Raw genomic sequence first — 22,731 nt, forward strand, 5'->3', positions numbered from 1 at the left:
AGGTGTCTTTTAATTTTCAATACCAGTGATCCAAAAGTAATGACAAGGCTACCAGCACCACCAGCACCACCACAACAGATGGAGGTGTATTTTTAGAAGTAGCACTCCATTTTTGTCATATAAAATTAGTAGGTGAACAGTAGTTGATTAGCATATTGCCAGCGTGACTCACCTGTTTTCTGTCTTCCTCTGAGAGGCGTGCTCTCATGCTGCTCGTACACACTGGAGACGCTGACTAGATATTCCGTGCCAGGCAGGAGGTCTGAAGGGGCAAGTGGGACTCGTCTTAAAATTGTGCTTGAAAGCATGAAGAACCAAAGCACCTCTGGGACTTTTGTCAACTTATAAAATACCCAAGAGTCCAGTCTTGGAGCCTACTTATACCTAAGTGAATGTGGCTACTTGGAGATGGGCTGTAATTGGGCGACAAGGAAGGGTCACTTTGCCCTGCAGTATCTCTAAGCTGTGGGCCTCAGTTTCATCCTATGAGTGTGACTCAGCCCAATCTGCAATAAGATGGAGTTGCTGTCGCATGGTAATAGTTCTATCATCCACTTAAGAGTATGTCTGTTGAGGTCATGTGATAACAATGACTGGCACTGTGAATTATCATTTTCTCCTCCGAACAACCCAGTGAGGTAACTGGCTACATTTTTAAAGCAGCTGTGTTGCCACACAATAAACTGCATGTATTTTAAGTGTACAGTTTGACAGATTTTGACATATGTATATACTTATAAAACCACCACCACATTCAAGACAATGAACTAATCCGTTACCTTCAAAAATTTGGTTTACAATCATTCCCATTTTACAAATGCGAAAACTGAGGCCTAAAGAAGTTATCTTCTTTGATATACTTGCCCAAGATCATACAGGAGTTGACCCAGGCCAAGATCAATGGTCTTAACAATGAACTTATATCGGAAGAGCCATACTCCAAAGGGAAAGTGATTGGTTCTGCCACATTAAAGTGAGAGCAGATCATTTTAAAATTTTAAATATTTATCTCTGGATATCCTCTCATTTTGAGAAACTGAGAAAGGTACAGAGTCAAGTTTCTAACCACTGACCTCCTGCTCACTAAAACCCACGCCCCTCCGTAGCATCCCCTCCCCACCTTTCTGCAGAGGCCACTTCTGGGTCCTCGAACTTCACTTTCTTCCTTTCTGCTTGGCCAGGGGCAGTTTATTCAACCCCTAGGTGCCTCAGTTACTTTATCTGTAAACCAGGAGAATAATGGCTACTCTGCGGGGAAATGGCTACGTTGAGATCTAGAGTAAGATCCAGAATAAGACCTTAGAGCACATAATGGACACGTGACAGATCTGTGGAGCTGACGGTGGTCCGGAAGCAGGGGCTATTGTGTTGGGTGAGGTTGTAACTAACTACTAATTCCAGAGAGTTCCAGAACAGAAACAAATGACCCGCTGATAGGCAGATATAAGGATGCTCTTGCCCTCAGCCACAAAACGAGAAATCAAAACCATCGTCATGCTGAGCTTTCACTCTCTAAAATATGTCTGAAAAAGGGAGACTGTTTTTCAGACCACCATTTGGCAAAGGACCTAAATGAGAGCTATTTTTCCCTCACATAGAAAGTTTGGCTGTTCTTATGCATGTCTTTTAATTAGTACAGTGAAAATCCTGAAAAGCAACATTGCCTTGAAACACAGCACCATGTAGCAGCCTCCTTGTATTTTCTTGAATAAAAGATATCTATTTCAAAAGAGTAGGAACTAGAAAGAGACAATTTCCATAAATTGTTGTTGTTGTTTCTTTTAATGGCAGTTGTTTTCTAAGTCCTCAGCCTTCAGAGAAATCCTGCTAACAGATTCTTTTTGAAGTACAAATTAAACTGGCTCTTTCTTCAAAGGAACCTCCTGATCTATCCTGAGTAACCAGTCACCGTTCCCATGTTTCAAATGCTAGATTCCCTGCTGACACTTAAAAAGAAAAGAAAAGAAAAAGAGAATAAAACAGATACGGTGACATTATTTCAATCCTCCTTTTCTCTCTAAACATTCAAATTTAGTCACAATTTCTCTTGACATGCATTATTTTTATGTGCTAATTTGGAAGCAGAACTTGTTTGATGTCTTTGAATTTCACTGTTGATGTTTTTCCACTATAATTTTTTTTCAAGTTGTAGATATCAAAGGTGTATTAAAATAACGATAAACATGACATCTTCCAAAATTTACCAAGCTGCTGGTTGGATTTGGAATTTAGTTAGTAGTTCTGTTGTAACTGTCTTGATCTTATTGGGTTTTGTTTTTTTTTTATAATTTTAAAAAATTTATCCATCTTAGAAAAAAGACAGACAGAGAGAGAGAGAGAGGGAGAGAGGGAGAGAGAGAAAAGAGAGAGGAGGAGCAGGAAGCATCAATTCCCCTATGTGCCTTGACCAGGCAAGCCCAGGGTTTCGAACCAGTGACGTCAACTTTGCAGGTCATCATGTCTTGAACTTGTTGCTCCTACCTGAAAACTCAGAATATTTCCTTATTCTCTAGCTTAGCATTTATTACACAGATACGTTTGATCTCTTACTTGTTAAGACCACTGCGTTGTCTGAAGGAGAAATTGTCAACTCCGCGACATCTTCCTCATTTTTCACAGGGGAGTAGCGCACCAGGAAGTTGGTCAATTCAATGGATGGAGGTGGGGCCCAGGTGACACGAATAGTGTCTGGACCAACATTGGTGAATCGCAGGTCAGTCGGAGGAGGGACAGCTGGTTTCAGATGAGAAGGAAGGCGAAGTTAATGCAATTTTAAAATAAAAGCTAACAAAAAAATAGCTGGAAAGGTAAAAACAATATTTCATGCATAAAGGAAATGAGTCATAATCATGCAAATAGTCTACTCTAAATCTAATCTAAATGCAAGTAAACTATAGTTGACCCTTGAACAAAACGGGTTTGAACTGCATAGGTCTATGTGAATTTTTAAAAAATAAATAATGTAAATGTATTTACTGTTCTTAATGGTTTTCTTAATATTTTCTTTTTCTCTAAACTTTCTTTACTGTAAGACTATCGTATATAATTCACATAACATACAAAGTATGTTGACTGTTTTTGTTATCAGTGAGGCTTCTAATCAACAGTAGGCTATTAGTAATTACATTTTAGGGGAGTCAAAAGATATATGTGGATTTTCAACTGCCCGGGCAGTCAGTGCCCGGATCCCCATGTTGTTTAAGGGTCAATTGCACTGTTAAAAATGAAACACTACACCTAGTACTGAAGTACTGTTGGGCCCCTTTAACCTTTCTGCCATCAATATATCTTAAACAATAATAATTTTAATCTACTTTCAAAAATATGTTGATTTTTAAGTACATTAATACCACTGAAGATTCTTTTATCCCAGGCTGAAGAGGCTCAAGTTGCCACACAGCAAAGAGAAACAGAGCAGTACTTTCCAAAGAAACACATGCACACAGACAAAAAGACAAGAGGATCCTGAATTTCCCTTGATGTGAGATGACTAGAGCTACAATTCCATTCAGTGACTACTACTTACAAGTGAAGAGGGTTCATGCAAATTGGTTCTCGGCATGTTTCTTACCATGCAGGGCAGAGAATGTTTATAATGTTGCATGCTCGTCCCAGACTGAGGTTAAAGAGGAGTTTCGTTACCTCACCATAGCAATGGAACTCAAAAGTGTTCCAAAGTTTTTGTTTTTTGTTTTTCTCTACCTGCAAACAGGCCCCTTCTACTCTGCCCTAAATTCCAATGGGTTTTTAGTCAGCTATAAGGAAGGAACATGGTGGAATTTGTCAAAGAGTAGAAATAGAAAGAAGTGCATAATGGCCCATTTTGGAAGTACATTTCTTATTATTAGCTGGTGCTCATTATACAATTTGGAATTCATGTAAGATCATTTAAAAACAATTACAGGTCAGTAAATTCAATTAATCTGATATTTTGTATTTAATAGATCAGATATCTACATGTCTTTAACTTTATGCATATCTGTGCTTTACACAAAAGTATACTTAAGACTACTTGACTGTGTCTTCATCCAATCAGTTTAGCATGTGCATTTGATTCCTTACTTCCCAAACTCCCCTCTTCAAATCTTTAGCAAATTGTTGGCTTTTCCACTGAAACATCCATATTTAACCAGAGTGACTGGTGGCAGCATGCAACACCATCCATGTCTCAAACACAGAAGTTTTCAAAATTCACCCGTTTGCTGTGTCAGTGTAGTAGGGGCACTCTCTCCGCCATTAATGAGAGTGATAACGCTGATGTCATAGTCAATGCCCGGCTCCAGCCCTGTAACTGTGTAGTATCCTACTGAGGAGTCCACAAAATCTTCAAAAATAGGGATACCTTCTCCTGCCGCAACTACTGTGATGCGGTACCCAATAATGGTGGAAGAGTTTAGCGGGGTCCACCGCAGGCCGATGCTTGAATCGGTTATATCAACAAAGCTTAGGTCAGTGAGTTGGGGCACCTCTATTGAGTTACAAAGCAAAGAGGGGGGCAAAAGGAAAATAGAGGCAAAACAGAGGAAAAAAATAAAGCAGTGGACATCAGGTTACTAGTAGTAAAATTGAGGGAATGTTAAAGCAATGATGGTAATATGCGATCTGTTCCAAATTATCTGAAAGACTTCCTGAGCATCGTGAATAGTTTACTTCCCTGGAAGAATCAAACAGGTTACAATGTTCTTGTAGGGATTTTCTCACATTTTGAAACTGTCTCTAACAGTACAGTTTGAACCTCCAGGTTCCTAGAAGTTATAGGCCTGCTTACGATGCCAAAACCATTCTGAGGATCCAGATATAATATCTGTAGTAAGTATCAGCAATGTTTTTGTTTTTTTTTAAAGAATCCAATGTGTTTTAGTAGGAAAATGAAGCTTGCATGAAGTAGATTTAAAAATACTGGTTGGTGAGTTTTTTCTTTTTTTCCCCCATACAAACACTCATGACAACGTATGGTCATAATGCTGACACATTACGACTATATGGTGTGCAATGTGCCATCTAAAGGCAAATTCAGGTGGAAGACAGGCCTGCGTCCAAGGCTATTGCCAATATTGTGTTTCATTCATAATGAGAGTTACTTAATTAGCATTACTAACAGCATTCTATCAAAAGGTGCAAAGGGGCCCTGGCTGGTTGGCTCAGTGGTAGAGCGTCGGCCTGGCGTGCGGGGGACCCGGGTTCGATCCCCGGTCAGGGCACACAGGAGAAGCACCTATCTGCTTCTCCACCCCTCCCCCTCTCTTTCCTCTCTGTCTCTCTCTTCCCCTCCCGCAGCCAAGGCTCCATTGGAGCAAAGATGGCCCGGGCGCTGAGGATAGCTCTGTGGCCTCTGCCTCAGGCGCTAGAATGGCTCTGGATGCAACAGAGTGACGGCCCAGAGGGGCAGAGCATCGCTCCCTGGTGGGTGTACCGGGTGGATCCCGGTCGGGCGCATGCAGGAATCTGTCTGACTGCCTCCCCGTTTCCAACTTCAGAAAAATACAAAAAATAAAATAAAATAAAAAATAAAAAAATAAAAAAGGTGCAAAGGGGAACACAATCTGTCTGCTTTCATTCTGTCACAATCCAATTTTGGACAAACAACGAAGTTATCTCTGGATAGGTCTTTTTAGTGCTGTGTTTCAATCCACGAGAAAGAACCCCCGGAAGACCTTTCCTGTTTTTGTTTCTTTCAATTTTAAAAAAGAAGGATTTGAAACAACAAGATGAGGAATCAGATGTGTCAATCCAGTGCTATGTCAGTGCTCACACATAGAGACAAGTGCTATTTTATAGACAGCAGCTGAAAACTGGACTGTGAGACCAGGCCCAGGTGTACCGAAGGGATGCATTTACTGTATTACTTTTAGCCTGTCAGTACTGAGGACAGACACGTGACACCGTTTTAGTATTACTTCCATGTGAGCAGACATTGAGATTCAGAGTTAATGCCATGGTCGCCACTCCGTTACACACTCATCGCAACACACAGCATCCCAGTGAAGCACAGACAGTAAGCAGTGTTAACAGCAAGCATTCGTCCAAAAAGTTGCATTGACTTCACGGTTTTGAAGAGTGTGGTTGGGAGGTCAGAATGAAATCCCAACTATAATTTGACACACTCGACCATCTGGGGATTAACATCTTAATCCCCACTCTTACTGAAACTGTCCTTCTGAGGATAAGAGCTTATTTTTCCATTACCTGGGATGATGGTATCAGAGATAGGGACACTTTCCTTGTCATCTTTGACAGTGTACACACTGACATTGTACTCCAGGCCAGGACTCAGGTTTTCAAAAGTACAGGAACTCTGATCTGCATGGACCACTTCTTCCAAAGAATATCCCTGCTGGCCATTTGTGGGGGTGGTGGTAATTCTATAACCAGTAATGTCTGCAGAAAACAGAAAGGAGGAAGTTGCTGCATGGAAGGTTTGCAACCCAGAGCATTTTACACCAGACCTCAGTGTTGAACCCACAAAAGAGAACGGGGAAAGGACTTGGCACTTAGTGAGGACTCTACTGTCCTGAGTACTAGTACCTTCAACAACCTTCTGAGGCAGGCATTAATCACCGTGGTTTCAAGATAATCTTGGAACAGGGAAATGTCTACCAAAGGCTTTCTTATCCCCAAATTCCATAATCTTTCTACCTCTGTACCCTGATTTCCCTTAATGGATCATCTGCATGACACCTGAGGAATATTCCAATTCACCTAGAGTATGAAATGGCTCTCAACCTTAGACACCTTCTCCAAAGCGGGTTCTCCTAACACCCAGAGTCTGAACCTATGGGATTTACAGGAAGGGAATAGGAAAAAGATAAAAAGTGTGAGAAAAAAAGGTGGCACTGCTGATTTTAGAGAAAGAATATTAATTGATGATGATTTCAAGAAATGTAGAAATTAGGCAGTAAGAGGGTTGAATGGGAAGAGAGATTCAAATTAAAATAGCGATGATTAGAGATCTGCAGAGACAGACTAAAGTCAATGCAAAGGTGTGTTTGAGTTAAACTTACTAAAGAGACAGGGAAATGATGATCTATTTTGTCATTAGAAATAGAGTAAAAACTAAAGTGGATAGACAAGGAAATCCAACTGGAGGAGAAATAAATGTTGAGGTCATTGCATTCGCTAGTGACCATCGAGACAAGCTAGGCCATCATTAAGATTAAATAAATATTCATGATCTAGCGTTTGTCAGCTTAGTTTCAAATGCAGTCATTTGGCTGGAAATAGTATAACTTTGGCTTAAACAATGTTCCCACAGATAATGAAAACTTGGCCAAAATCACTCTACTTCAGAGGGGAATTAAAAAGGATATTTTGAGCTAGTTTTATTCTTTGTGATTACACACATTGGTCAGATAATTAGAGATAATTCTCTTAATTGTGTGCCTAAGCAAAGGTAAGAATAAATTAAATACAGCCCTTAAAGTAAGAAGTTATGAAAGAGATCAACATGAGTTGGAACCTCTACTTTTAATTTAGAATTTTCTTAATTATGAGTATCTTGATGTCTCAATAATGATTCTTCCAACATACCCAATGTTAAATCATATTAATTACATTTTAGTTAACATTTCTCATTTAAAGAGACTTTCAGATGAGCTTTGCAAAGGTCAGGAATATCTGAAACCTCTCCTGTCATGGTCACGGTACATCATGCTACTTGAATATTGCTATAGCTATTGTTAAACATTTTTGAATTTTATCAATAAGTTTTAAATGTGTGATCAAGGAGATTAGACAAAAGCTATATTTAAAGGTTTAAAAATAGTCATGGACCTCCATTTAAGCAAATTTCTCAATATTGAATATAAATAAAAACCCCACAAACAATTAAGTTTCATTTGTGTGATTCTGGGTGTGAGAAGGAATCTGAAAAACTTCAGTTACAATCCCAATTCTACAACACTTAAAATTTGTGACTATGAGTAGGCCATACTTTGTTATATGAGTTTCAGTTTCTTCATTCTATAAAGAGGATTATTTTTATCTTTCATTACCCTTAGTTTTTAGTGACAAAATATTAGTGAAACCTCATTGAATAATAAACTTGAATCTGTAATAATTCATAAAAAGTAAGAAAGATTACATGGTATCTTGGAAGGCCCCTGAGCAAGACGCCACCTTCCAGAATGCTTTTTCTCAGCCCTCGGGACTCCCTACAGTTCAATAAAGAGCTGCCTTGTTCTCTTTCCAGTGGTTTAAATAAACATGCAGCAAAGCAAAACACCTTCCATGTCAATCGATGATGTATACTCATATCCTCTTGGATTTTTTATGGAGCAAGAGGGACTCATCATTTTAAACCTTTCTCTGAAAGGAACCGTTCCTGAGACCTTTGTCACGGACCGGTCTTGCGTCCCCTTGCCCTCCGCCACATCGCAGGCGTACCTGGGGTGGTGCTTCTTTCCCAGGAGACTGTCAGCACTCCAGTGTCAGGGTTAGCCTCTAGGTGCAGATTTGTCGGTGGGGACAAGGCTACATAGAAAGAAGATTTTAAAGTAAAAGTTAAAGCTGACCCAAAACACTGGACCCACAGAGTGTTTCCTGCCCTCCCAATGTTTCCTTCCTTCTATCCTTCCTTTCTCTCTCTCTTTATGAATCAGTAAAAAATATAGAAGTGGGGCCTTGGCCAGTTAGCTTACTGGTAGAGCATCAGCCTGGTGTGTGGATGTCCCGGGTTTGATTTCCGGCCAGGGTACACAGGAGAAGTGACCACCCCTTGCCCTCCCTCTTCTTTCTCTCTCTTCTCCTCCCGCAGCCATAGCTCAATTGGTTCGTGCTCATTGGCCCTGAGTGCTGAGGATGGCTCCATTGAGCTTCTGCCTCAGGTGCTAAAAATAACTCGGTGGCAAGTATGGCCCCAGATGGGCAGAGCATTGGTCTCAGGTGGATCCCAGTCAGGGCACATGCAGGAGGGAGTCTGTCACTCTATCTCCCCCTCTCTCACTTGGAAAAGAAGAAGAAAAGAAAATATATATGGAAGTTGTACTATGAAACCATGGTAGACAGCCATCCTCTGACAGAATGTCTTTTTTTTTTTTTAACTATTTTTTATGATCAAAGATTTTGCAAAACATACTATTGAAATCCTTTCCATCTTGCCGGTTCATAAATATTCTTGGAAAGATATAAATATTCATAAATAAAAGTTCATAAATATTCATGGAGAACACTTCTGATGCCATGGAATATAGGACATAAATTGAACTTACTACTCAAAATTTAGAAATGGCTAATAATGTAAGCAGGGGTGGGATCTTTATCCCGTGTCATTATCATAAGTGAAAAGTGATGTTGACATCAGCTAGTTTCTGAAAGTGGAACAGTTTTTAAAACTAAAAACTAAAGAAAGAAAAGAAAGAAACCCAGCAAAGAACTCCTCTTACGTGTCACCACTCTGTTTACGATGGGAGGTGTATCTCTCTCTTTCCCATCCCGGAGGACTGAGATGGTGTACACATACTCCACTCCCGGAGTCAGGCCAGACACAACGATGCTGCCCGAGTCTGAAGTCACTTCTCGAGGGGCTTCCCCTCCCTGGCTTGGTCGTACACCCAGCTAGACAAAGAAGAGCAAAATGAACACCAAGGACAAACATTCCCAGAGCCGGATTACTGCCGAGAGGCTGTGGTTACGCTTCACAGAACGTGAACTGCCCAGGAACTGCCCAGGGCGCTTTTCCTGGAGAATGAGAGGGGACCTTATTTTAGTTCCATGACATACTTTAGCTAGAAATTCTCTGTACTGGAGGCTGGGGTTGGGGAAGATCTTTTCCAAAACTGCACAAAGATGGCTGTAATGAAAGGTTCCAGGAAAATGTCACTACCTACTATTTTGCTAGATAAATCATCTCCTGGTACAAACCGTAAGTACACTGGGGCTTTGGGCCACACAGCAGCTCATTACTATTTTCTTTTCACTGGAAGAAATCTCCTACACCTCTCTCTTTAATGAGTTATTAACATGCAATTCACCTCTTAGTTGCCATTTAGGGGACCAGCCCCTGTGACAATTTGCACTGTAAAAACTCTCCTTTGGAAGAGGTATGTTCATAGCTTCAACTGCAAGATGATACGTTACAGAAGAGGAGTTAAAATGAATCTGCCCATGATTTTAAATCCTTTTAAGATGTTCTTTCAAAAACCTAAGTAATATTGTGTCATCAATGCTCCACTCTAGAGACATTCTTTGTATGTTACAAGGCTTCCAGAAGTCAGAATGACACCGCTAAGGGAAATGTAAAAGCTATGCTGGCAATCCTCCAAAAGGCCTTCTCTAAGTTTAAGTGGCATAGTCATCAATATGACCATTTGCACACCTCAAAGAAGTGACTTTCGGTGTACTTTTATAAACAAATAATCATGGAGCTTTAGTCTTGACTTTTCAATGAATATTTCTCTATATATACTCTAAATGCTGAAAAATAATTCTTTTAAATATATTAATTTTATTCATCACTTCCTTAATATCATCTCTTTAAAGAACATGAATCTATATACCTACAGGGAAGACCTTAATCTTAATTTCCATTGAGCAGTTCACCCACGGGGGCTTCGAACAAGTTGAGATGAAAGCGATTGGATAAAAATGTGATTTCTAAACTGACTCTGAGTTTAATTGGTCCCCCTCAATGGGCTTTCATGAACTTGTTGACCACCCATTTAGAACAACACATCAAACAGAGTTTCCTTTATAGTTTTAAATGTAGTTCCCTGGGGATAAGGGATAGAAAAAATAAGATAACAACAACTAACAGTTTCATGCTAATGTTTTATCCTCTGCAAAGCATTTTCACTTCCTCGGTCCATCCTTCCAGTCACTCACTGGGCCAGACAGGAGTGCTGTGATGCCCTGACATGTGGTCAGAGAGGCATGAACAGAAGCAGGTAACAAAACGCAGATCTCCTGAGTTTTCAACAGCTTGTTTCTACCCCGTCCAGAAATGTGAGGGCACCGCCAGGCTATGTCACAACAGAATCGGAACATCTGTGACTTACCTTAAAACCAATCCTTGGAGCAGGCGTCCACGTAATCACAATGGTGGTCTCGGTCACCTCTGTGTTGTAAGGTGGGATGGAGCCCGAGCGCTGCACTGTCAGGTGGGATCAACGCACATGTCAAAACCTCGGAATCACAGATGGTTGCACAGAATGCAGATAATGAGTATTTCTTATTAAGAACCTCAGTGTCATCAGCTAGGGATCCCAGAATGCAACGTGTCCTTTCATTGGGTGAAAATCTGGAGTTAAGTCAGGGCTTCTCAATTTCTCATGAGCTTCCCAAGTCATCTGACACTTGGCTGAAATGCAAGTGTATGTCCTTTATCATAGCTGGGATTTAAATTTGATGACAATAAATTTCCTTACAGTGTTAACGTGTAAAACTGGTCACTGCCAACTAATTATCATTCTCCCTCTTAATCATTAATTTGAGAACAATAGTTAAATTTTAGATGGTGATCTAAAAATAGTTTTATGCTGAATTACCCCATGATAATGGTTAATTATTTGGGGTTGCAATGAGGGATGCCATATAAATGTTAAACAAAATTGGCCACCATGAATATACTTACCAATTCTAAAGAGCATTTATTTCCTTAAATATGTGAGTATTCATTCAGAATAACAATACTGCAGGAATTTAATAATCCTTGAAAAGTAATTATATAATAACTATACAATCAGGAATTAAACCAGAAGTCTATTTTACATATTCTAGCATCCTAACTACAACTATTACTTCTCTTAGAGAAAATAGTACTTTAAAGACACGAAAAAGAACAAACAAAGAAAAAGGACAGGTGTGAGGAAAGTTAAGGTGGACATTTTTAATAACCCTATAAATCTTATTATAAATTTAGAACTTTTAAAATGTGCTTGGCTGAACAACCACATCTTGTGATGTGCGGAATAAGCATAGCAAGGCACTATGGTAACCTTCAGTTTTAGTAAAATCAGTTTTGACTATCAGCACTTCGATTTCCACTTGTTATGGGAAAGGTCAGGCTTCCACAGCCGAGACCTCCGACAAGAGTGTTGATGGTTTTGGTCCCATGTTTGGGGCCTTCACAGTTGCTTCCTCTTTACATGCCAACCAAATTCTCTGCCCACTAGGAAAAAAAAACAAAACTATTAAATGTATTTATACTAAATTATGAATGGCTGGTGAGACACAGTGACCCTCCACAGTTACATAAATGGGGACTGATAAGTCGGAAGACTCCAGTCTCTGCTCAGCTCCAGTCAACTGTTTCAACTTCACCATGTGGGGACTCAGACCCACTATTGCAATTCTTTTCATCATCTCCGTCTGGATTTTAATGTGCAATTTAAAAAAATAGATATTTTAAAAATATTGTGGGAGGGGGAAAAAATAAAATATGAATGTGAGCCACTTTGTAACAACTATTGTAATGGTTGACTACTGGTTTAGTGAATGTTTCCTAAGTATGTTATTATTTTGATGGCATTTGGGGGAGAGGGGGTCTAGGATAGGTGACCTTTTATGCCTTCCCAGTGTCTCTGAAATCTTACACCACCTGACTGCTGCTGACTTTGCCAAAATGCCACAGCCAGCACTGTTTGATTATGTTAATGGCCACAGGAAACAATTCGGTAGGCAGTCAGCTTCTTTCACTAAACATCTGCGAAAGCCACAACGTTTTCAAACGATATTCTCCTCGACTGTCCTGGGCTTTAAGATTGGGTTTTTTCTCTTGCTTGAGCCAGCCAGCCAGTATAGTATCTTCTAAGTCTGAGATGATGCTCCCTGCCTGGGAAGACCATTACAGGAATATCTCCAAACCGCAAACCCAGAAACTGATGTCAAACAAAGGATGTGACTGTAGTAAGCACGAGCCAGGTGCTGTCAGGTCTTGTTACGTGAAGAACAGCCTGGCTGTTAAAGAAATTAAATGTACCCTACTTATAAAAGAGTAAACTGAGTTTCCCCCCAGCAACACCTTCCCCCACACCCACAGTTGCTCTTAAAACTTCAGCACGAGTTACAAAACTCAGCAAAGTTATTCCCAGAATTCAGCTTACTAAGACAGTAAAAAGCTACAGAAACTTAAAGCAGTTTCAAAAATATGCAAGCCCTGCTGATGTTTATAGCCTCAGAGAGTACTGGAAGTTAAACAAATGTTGCTGCTTACGTCGGTTTATTTAAATCTAAGTTTGGTTGAGCTATTTGCATCATTCTTTATTCAGTGTATCATCTACTAAATGTATTTTTAAAATATATTATATGCAAGGCACTATGGTAAACCTTTAGTTTTAGTAAAATTAGTTTTGACTATCAGCACTTAAATTCAAAAATAGTTATATTTTATATAAATTTATTGTGCAGAGAATAAAATAACCTGTTCCGTCTATCAAAGTACTTGAAATAGTCCATATCGTCCTACCTCACTCCACTTAGTTATTGTTAGTATAGGCATTCTATCCAAAAAAAAAAAAAAGAGACTACATAAAATACATCTTATGTGTAGGAGTAAAAAAGATAACTGTATAATTCTACATTTATGTATTTATGTTTATATAAATGTAGAATTATATGTAGTCAGTAAAAGATATCTACTGAAATCCTTATTCTAATGCAGCGAAGAACATCTACAAGATCTGTATATTCACAAAGACTACAAAGATATTGATTTCATGTTAATAGATTTTAGAGTATCTTAGTAACAATTAACATAAAATAGCAAAATTTTAAGGCAAACTAACAGAAAGCAGATTTCACTTGCTAATGGACAGAGTTTACTTAAGAAGAAGCTTTAGCCTGACTTGTGGTGGCGCAGTGGATAAAGTGTTGACCTGGAATACTGAGGTTGCCGGTTCAAAACCCTGGGCTTGCCCGGTCAAGGCACATATGGGAGTTGAAGCTTCCTGCTCCTCCCCCCCTTCTCTCTCTCTCTCTCTCTCTCTCTCTCTCTCTCTCTCCTCTAAAATGAGTAAATAAATAAAAATAATTTTAAAAAAAGAAGAAGAAGCTTTCACTAGGCAAACTCCATACACAAATTTAAATAGAAGTACAATACATTTTTAGTAAAATATAAATTCCTCTAGGAAAAAATTTATGGACAATTTATTTGGAAAATTAATTCCATAGCTGTTTTTGAACTAAGCTTATATTCACTTTTTGAATGCTTTTCAATATCTGTATATTTTGTCAAACAGTAAAATTTGTTGAAGGCTTTTAGAGAATTGCAAACTAGTTCATAGTTGCATATACATATGCTAAAATTGTTGTTAGGTGCGTCTGTAATTCAAGCTGTCAAGTTAAAAATAAATAATGCTCAGCCTGAAATAAGGGAGGGGAGCTCACAATTCTTCGTAATGTAAATGAGGACGTACTTTAGTAGAAGTCCGTCTATGAAGACAGGCTTTTATTGTGATGTGACTAGGTAAGAGATTTAAGGTCACTTTCTATAAAATGTTGAGCAAAAGGACAGACATGACCGAAAATTACTGTCAGTCTTTTTCCTTCTGTGGTATTTCAAGAGAAATTTAAGAAAGATTTATTCTGTTCTGCAGAAGTACTTTAATCTGCTGCAGGCAATACTTATAAAGAAATCATTTCCTTAGCTTCTTGTTCTGTTGATGTCCGTTCATTTGGTAGATGTTTTCACTCCATACTTATTGCAATCATTCGATACCCGAAGTATTAGAATGAAGACATAGGTGCTGATTTTTTCTTGGCTTAACTAGTATTTGGTAAATTCATTTACAATAGGATTCAATTTTCAAATAACCGGGTGCTTTAAACCGTGCTATTCAAAAGGTTGGTCCCAGAGCCAATAAGCAGCTTGGCAACATATGTAATTTTACACACTATTTCTTTCACCAAGAAATGTTTTCTTCAAAAAATTACGACCTGGACTACGCAGTGTGCTTTATGATTGACATTCTGGCTCAAGCTCCTTACTGTCCAGGCATATGAACCAGCAGCTGGTCCATAAATTTTTATTAAATTTATTTCTTATTTAAATCTCATATAAAGTATTTTAAGTTAACTTAAAAAAAAGTGGATGAGGCCCTGGCTGGTTGGCTCAGTGGTAGAGCGTCGGCCTGGCGTGCGGAAGTCCCGGGTTGGATTCCCGGCCACAGCACACAGGAGAAGCGCCCATCTGCTTCTCCACTTCTCCACCCCTTCCCCTCTCCTTCCTCTCTGTCTCTCTCTTCCCCTCCCGCAGCCAAGGTTCCATTGGAGCAAAGTTGGCCCGGGGCACTGGGGATGGCTCTGTGGCCTCTGCCTCAGGTGCTAGAATGGCTCTGGTTGCAACAGAGTGACACCCCGGATGGGCAAAGCATCGCCCCCTGGTGGGTGTGCCAGGTGGATCCTGGTCGGGCGCATGTGGGAGTCTGTCTGACTGCCTCCCCGTTTCCAGCTTCAGAAAAATACAAAAAAAAAAAAAAAGGATGAAGACCAGAGAATGTAACTATAGGTAAGAACCGATGACATCACTAAGAAAAGACATTGAACTTGGGCTTACAAGTAGTGAAGACTCCGGTGGCTTTGGGGCTCTGCTGGTTGCCTTTCACAGCCACGAGGCTTACTGTGTACTCAGACCCCGGCTGCAGGTTCCTCAGTGGGTATTGAGAGGCGGAGGGCCCCACGTTGTACTGCTTGGGCTGACCTCCCCGGGTCAGGCCCACGGTCAGTCGGTACCCAGCTATCCGGGCCCGAGGTGGAGTCCAGGTCACGATGACGGTCGAGTCCGTTTCATTCATAAATTGGAGGTTACTGGGAGCATCCAATTCTAGAGAAAGAAAGAAAAAAAAAAACACATCAAGAAATATTTGGACCTCTGTAATTATCATACTGAAATTCTAACATGTGACTGATTTCTAGTTTTCTTAAGGTTGAAACAGCGTAAGTCAAAAACCATGGAAATATTGAGCCATTAAGAGGTTGAGTGCTTTATAGAACTTTGCAAAGCTCCGTGTCAGTCATGAGAAACTGCTGACCTTTTTCGCTTGGCTATGATTCTGTGGAAAGACTAATTTCCAGCATGACTTTCTCATTACCCTCCAGAATGATACTAACATTAGGGAGAAGGCATTGAAAAAAAACTTGTAAACACCACAATTTACTCTGCTGGGTCAAACAAGTTAAGGAAAAAGGAAGAAGTCCACTAAGTGAGGGCAAGAAGAACAGTATGTTCTGCACGTATTATTGAATAGTCCTTTGATAAGAGTAATAAAAGTAATTTTTACATGATTCTGATTAGACAATAATTACAACGTATACTTAGGAACTTCAGAATCATGGTAGGACACTGGTGAGTTTGCACTAACAGAAAGATACACAAATTGTGTTTTCTTCTTGAGTATGATAACTAGCAGTTAACCTGTGGTGATTTAAAATATTTTTAAGAAATTGGAAATGTTTACAAAGTAGTGAAGTGTAATAATTGGAAGCATGAACTTGGGAGTCAAAAGACAAAGGTCATTGTCCATCTAGCTCCATCATTTCCTGGATCTGTGACCTCACAAGTTGCAAAACTTTTATTGAGTATTATTCCCAATAAGGGAAACAATAAGACCTTCCTCATTAGGTCAACACTAGGATTAAACATGAAAATAACACTTATAAAGAACTGAGCAGAGGATCTGGTATCTAAAAAGCTCTACTGTTTTAGCAATTACTGAGTATTTCTTTGAAGAAACCCAACAAACTAAATTGAAAAGACACATACATACACCATCTATTTACTGTAGCATGATTTACAATAGCCAAGATATGGAAGCAACCTAAACGTCCATCAACAGACGAATAGATAAAGAAGAGTGAAATCTTGCCATCTGCAACAATGTGGATGGACCTAGAGGGTGTGGTGCTGAGTGAAAGAAGTCAGAGAAAGACAAATGCCAGATAATTTCACTTATATGTGGACAGAATAAACAAACAAGCAGAAACAGACTCATAAATATCATTTGTAAATAATTCTACTACAAACATGTTAGGAGCTGACATTTGAAGTTTGATCTAGATGTATTTTTTTTTACACAAAAATGCACTCCAGTTTTTAATCCACGTTTCCATTAGCAAAGAAAATTAGGTTCTCTAAATTCTCTCTTTGTGCCATTTTCACTGGCACACGTATTTGGGAAATGGATTACGGTTTGGAGAGTTTTCTGTTTTTGAGTTCAATGTGAGTTTATGTCCATTACTGTTCCTTACTGGCTGAGTATTTTCCTCTTTCTGACTGAAGACCTAGTAGTAAGTGGTGTGATGCATATTGATCCCAGGTTGGGAGTGAGGATGGAGAATTTGGGGTGGAGGTAAGGTCGGGGGCAAGACTTACTGGTTGTCTGTTCTCCTGTTAGAGGCTTGCTCTCCCGCCCCTGGTTCACGGCAAAGACTTTGAAGTGATAGGTGACGCCGGGGGAAAGCCCCATGATTTCGGCAAAGGTGTTCCTGCTGACGGGCAGCCGTTGCCCGTGCTCGCCCGGCAGGTTGACGGGGATCACATCCACGCGGTAACCGGTCACCGCGCTCTCGGGGGGTGTCCACATGATGGTGATCTTCACGTCTGTCACTTCCACAAACTGCAGGTCTCGGGGAGGGGGGACTTTATCTAAGAGACAAGAACCAGCTGGTCATTCACCATTCCTGCTAAAAATTGTTTTTAAAAGCCAGTTCTGAGTTGTATAAAACCTGTCATTCCAGAGCAATGCTGAGTTTCGTCTCAACCAGAGAACACGCTTTTTTTGCTTATATGTTCATGGTTCAGTCATACTGCTTACATGTGACATTTGAAGGTTTCATTTAAAATATGTAGGCCCTGGCCGGTTGGCTCAGTGGTAGAGCGTCGGCCTGGCGTGCAGAAGTCCCGGGTTCGATTCCTGGCCAGGGCACACAGGAGAAGCGCCCATCTGCTTCTCCACCCCTCCCCCTCTCCTTCCTCTCTGTCTCTCTCTTCCCCTCCCGCAGCCGAGGCTCCACTGGAGCAAAGATGGCCCGGGCGCTGGGGATGGCTCCTTGGCCTCTGCCCCAGGCGCTAGAGTGGCTCTGGTCGCAACAGAGCGATGCCCCGGAGGGGCAGAGCATCGCCCCCTGGTGGGCAGAGCGTCGCCCCCTGGTGGGCATGCCGGGTGGATCCCGGTCGGGCGCATGCGGGAGTCTGTCTGACTATCTCTCCCCGTTTCCAGCTTCAGAAAAATACAGAAAAAATAAATAAATAAAATAAAATAAAATATGTAGGTAACCCTGGCTAGGTTGCTCAGCTGGTTAGAACATAACCCCAACATGCTGAAGTTGTGGGTTTGATCCCCAGTGAGGGCACATACAAGAGTCAATTAACAACTGCATGAATAAGTGGAACAACAAACCAATGTTTTTCTTTCACTCTTTCTCCCTCTCTCTCTCTCTCTAAAAATCAATAAATAAAAATAAAAAGATAATATAGCATATGTATGTCAGCAGATGAAGTGCCAACATATAAAATGTCGTACTGAGAAGTTTAAAATGAACATATAAAAAAAAAAAAATCTCATTGAGACAATAGAAAAATATGTGGTGATTGTCATTTTACAGAATCATTTTAGAATACTTAAGAGCAACAGATTAACTAACTGTTAAGTTTCTAGGGAAAAATACACTGTCTTTATGCTGTCAGTTTTTAATCAGAAAAGTCAATAACCAGCCTTGTTATTTTATAATGAGAACATTTTAACTAAATTTCATAAATTTAGGGATAAACTAATCTGACTACTTAGCATATAGGAACTGTTGACAAAGATAAAACACACACCCTGCTCCCCTCAGAGACAATTATTCTTTCTTCTTACACATCTGGTCCTTGCAAGCAGGCTAACAGAATGAACACAATTCAAGGATGGTTTTGTTCTTCTAACACAGCAATTTTCAACTGGTGCGCCACAAGAATTTTTAAAACATGCAATACCTGATAATTTAGTCAGGGGCGCTGGCCTCTTTTCCCTTAGATTGTCAAATAAAAAAATAATAACATCAGCCAACACAATAATGGCTGTCCAGTGTTGAATGAATCAAGATTCTACTATTTTGTTGTGTGTGTCCGATCAGCAAAAAAAATATATTTTTGGGTGTGCCACAGAATTTTAGTAATTAGTTTATGTGTGCAATGAGATGAAAAAAGTTGAAAATCGCTGCTCTAACAAAACAAAGGTTCACACTGTTGCCTTGTAACACCCTATGAGGATAGATAGTACAAGAACCGTCTCTAAGTTACCTGGACGAGGGACACCAGTGGTTTCCTGCTGGATGAAAACAGGAGTACTTTCTTGATTTTCTTCCACAGCATAGATAGTGATGTTATACTGCACACCAGGCTGCAGGTCACTGAGGGTGACGGAGTTGGCGGTTTCAGGAAGGTTGAGTTCTGTGCTACTACCTTCTACTGATGGTGAATACACGATTCTGTATCCTGCAAGTTCATAGGGAAAAAAGCAAGACACACTGTTTGATGAAACAGAGGTGGAAAAAGTCATCAATCCCCCTTTTCTAATAACTCTACCTCTTTCGAGGAGTATTCAGTACAAAGATAAGAACAGCCATGCAAACCATTTTAGTAATAAAGACCATTCTTGAAGACCCAAGATCCTTTAGATGTCTAGTAGAGAAGCTGTGAGCTGAAAATATGTATTCATGTTAAACCGAGTCTTCTTTTCGAGCTCTGGATGATGGTAGCAATTACTGAACTGTGCTGAGCAGAGTTGTCGAGACCTGCCTGTGTCTTATCAGAGCTTCAGAGACAGCAGGGTTACCAAATGAGCTAAATATAGAAAGCAACTTACCTACCTCTTTAAGTATAAGTCTTAGAGTGAGGTTTAAAAAAAATTATCCCCCTTCCGCTATGGGAATGCCTGATTTAATAAATGAACAGACTGGCTTTAGAGATTGTGTATGTGTGTGTGTGTGGGGGGGGGAGGGGGTGATAAAATGTATTTGAGGGGAAATGATCCATGAGAAAGCAGAGCTGTAAGACCTGAAAATAATCGCATTCTTAATTAATATCTCACACACACACACACACACACACACACACACACACACACACCTCTACCCTAGACAAGCAATTCTGTCTGATGTGGCATGCTGGTCCTCTGATCAGAGTCTGCTCCCTCACCTCTTATGCCATCAAGACTAACATGGCAGCCAAGAAGAAGCAGCTAGGCTGACCTGTGATGGGTGCCTGGGGTCTGCTCCAGCGAACGACAATGGAAGTGTCGTCAACCTGGTCCACCGTAGAATCCGGGGGCGCGTCGGGTGCTAACAGAGAAAAGAAAAAGGAAGAAACAAGGAAAACCATCAGAAAGTACTGCTGGAGGTCTGTTTGATAAAAAAAGACCCCTTGGACAGCAGGTGGTACATGTACCTGTTGTCTGGGAAGTAGACAGGATCAGACTCTGCTCTCCTTCCTCGGATATCTGATAGACGTTCACGATGTATTTTCGGCCAGGCAGTAGGTCGGGGATGTTCACAGAGGTCGCTGTGCTTGGAAGATCTTTGAAATAAAAAAGGATCAATTACTAGTCAAGAATACCAGTCCCTTCAAAAGACTTCACAGCTTATAAAAAGGATATTTTAAAAACGACATATTCATGAGGGGCAGGAAGACTAGAAGGAAAGGTACTACCGGATACTCAATAATAATCAATGCACAATGGGAATTTTATTTTGTCACTTTTCAAATTTATTCTCTAAAGATGTGTGATTTTTTTTTTAATCCATCCCGAAATCTATGTTTCTGATCTGTGTACTTTTCAGTATGTAGATTATTCAACAAGTTTTTAAAGGGTCCCTAATATGAGAATTTGAAAAGCACAAATGAGCCGACTGTGTACCCCTATAGCTAACATTCTACACTGTCTCTTCATACTGACAGTTACTTCCATAAAGAAAACACTTCAGGCCCTGGCCGGTGGCACAGTGCATAAAGCTTCACTGCAAATTGACGAGGTTGCCGGTTTGGTACCGGCGTCACCTTCATACTGACAGTTACTCCCATAAAGAAAACACTTCAGGCCCTGGCCGGTGGCACAGTGCATAAAGCTTCACTGCAAATCGATGAGGTTGCCGGTTTGGTACCGGCGTCACCAGATGATCCCAGTGACACCTGTTCCATCTCAGGGGTGCTAGCGAGGCCCTGTGGTCACCAGTTTGAGCCCCAGTCAGGGCAAGTATGAGAAGCATTCAACGGGTGCACAACTAAATGGAACAACCAGTTGATACTTCGATGTTTCTTTGTTTCTCTCTCCCTTCTCTTCTATACCCTGTCCTTCTCTCTCCCTTCCTTTTTCTTAAGATCAGTGGAAAAAAGAAAGAAAGAAACACTTCTGTTGGTCACACCTGTGCCCAGGCGAACACATAACGCAGCTCGCGTCAGGGACCAGGAAAACGTGAACATGGCATAGGAAAAGCCCAGTTCAGTTCTAGAAAGGGTCAGTCATTTTCCTTTCTCCTACTGGAAGGCACTTTGTTTACACTCAGCTGTCAACTTGGTCCCAGAGCTCACAGACCGGCTGCCTAGATGCCGTCTCCTAAGCAGGGTTCACTGAGCCCCCCAAACCTGCCACAACGACAGACGGAGCATACCGAGGTACTGCGGCTCGTCTCCCTCTTCACTCAGCTCATATTCCACACGGAATCCTGACACGGTGTCCGAAGCGGAGACCCACGAGACCACAAAGCTGCTGGCTGTGATTTCAGTCACAGATTCAGAAGTAGCCACGACAGGAGAAAGGGGTGTGGTCTCTCCCGTCACCGTGTTGCCTAGAGAGTCACAGAAAGGAGAGAGAGAGCCTTCAGCCATCGAGAAAATTTACTATCATCTGTAGAATATAGTTTTGTTTTGTTTTTGTTTAAATGTGGGCTTCACCCATGAAAAAACATAAATCAAGAAAAACTCTTCCTGAGGAAAGCCCAACGCGGAGAGACGTAGGCACGGACAGGGTGGCCGGGGTACGTACTGCTCACGGCTGGGCTCGTGCTCGTGGTGGTGAAGTCAAAGCGGGTCACCTCTTTGTGGCCGTATTGCTGGACACTTATGAGCTGCCCCTCATATACCACATTTGGCCTCAGGCCTTTGATGGTGTACGAGTTCAAGTGGCCTGGAATGATGGCTTCCTTCCAACGGCCAGGAGAATTTTTCTAAAAATTTAAATAAAGAAGAAAAATCACATAAATATTCATAATGAAGGACATCTGGAGATGATGTGGTGTGATCTTCAAAGGATGTGGAGGACTTTGCAGTTCCAGCAGAGAGGAAAATCAGGGAAAATTAGGATCAGAAAATGGACCTGTAGCAGAGTTTGTTAATGTTCAACTCCCTCCTTCAAGTTAATGATATTATTGTCCTCATTTTATAGATATAGAAACAGAGAGTTTTGTGACATGCCCAAGGTTACACCACACAGGGGCTAAAGCAGGCATGGCCAACATACAGCCCGCAGGCCAATTATGGCCCACGTAATGAGTTTATGCGGCCCACAATTAAATTTTTAATATTCTCCGCTACTTTAAAATCTCAGCTATTCAGAAGCAGAAGCATCTTTGATTATTGGAAATCAAGATATTTAAGAAGATAGTGATACGCGGAAAGAATTCTACGTGTGACTAACCTAGGGTTAACTTCCAATAATTGGTTGAATGGATTTGCAATACTTCTTTATTTTTTAAAAATATTCCATTATAAAGATTTACAACTTTTGTACTTGTCTGTACTTGATATGAACTGTTCGCCATTTAGTG

At 40.6% G+C, this 22,731-nt stretch overlaps 1 protein-coding gene across 6 annotated transcripts in view; it reads right to left on the reverse strand.

Moving 5' to 3' along the window:
- Positions 1 to 22,731, reverse strand: part of FN1 (fibronectin 1) — a 72,313-nt gene that overhangs the window by 25,300 nt on the left and 24,282 nt on the right. For all 6 annotated transcript variants that reach the window (XM_066345831.1, XM_066345830.1, XM_066345829.1 and 3 more), the window contains exons 14-26: positions 21,951 to 22,131; positions 21,577 to 21,753; positions 20,357 to 20,485; positions 20,161 to 20,250; positions 19,211 to 19,405; positions 17,303 to 17,575; positions 15,488 to 15,754; positions 10,992 to 11,086; positions 9,381 to 9,552; positions 8,383 to 8,469; positions 6,187 to 6,378; positions 2,551 to 2,733; positions 173 to 262 (exon numbers count right to left, since the gene is read on the reverse strand). In XM_066345831.1, coding sequence (XP_066201928.1) covers positions 173 to 262; positions 2,551 to 2,733; positions 6,187 to 6,378; positions 8,383 to 8,469; positions 9,381 to 9,552; positions 10,992 to 11,086; positions 15,488 to 15,754; positions 17,303 to 17,575; positions 19,211 to 19,405; positions 20,161 to 20,250; positions 20,357 to 20,485; positions 21,577 to 21,753; positions 21,951 to 22,131 — 2,131 coding nt within the window. The remainder of the gene's footprint in view (positions 1 to 172; positions 263 to 2,550; positions 2,734 to 6,186; positions 6,379 to 8,382; positions 8,470 to 9,380; positions 9,553 to 10,991; positions 11,087 to 15,487; positions 15,755 to 17,302; positions 17,576 to 19,210; positions 19,406 to 20,160; positions 20,251 to 20,356; positions 20,486 to 21,576; positions 21,754 to 21,950; positions 22,132 to 22,731) is intronic.

The sequence above is a fragment of the Saccopteryx leptura genome, chromosome 7 (assembly GCF_036850995.1).
Source record: "Saccopteryx leptura isolate mSacLep1 chromosome 7, mSacLep1_pri_phased_curated, whole genome shotgun sequence".
Classification (NCBI taxonomy): domain Eukaryota; kingdom Metazoa; phylum Chordata; class Mammalia; order Chiroptera; family Emballonuridae; genus Saccopteryx; species Saccopteryx leptura.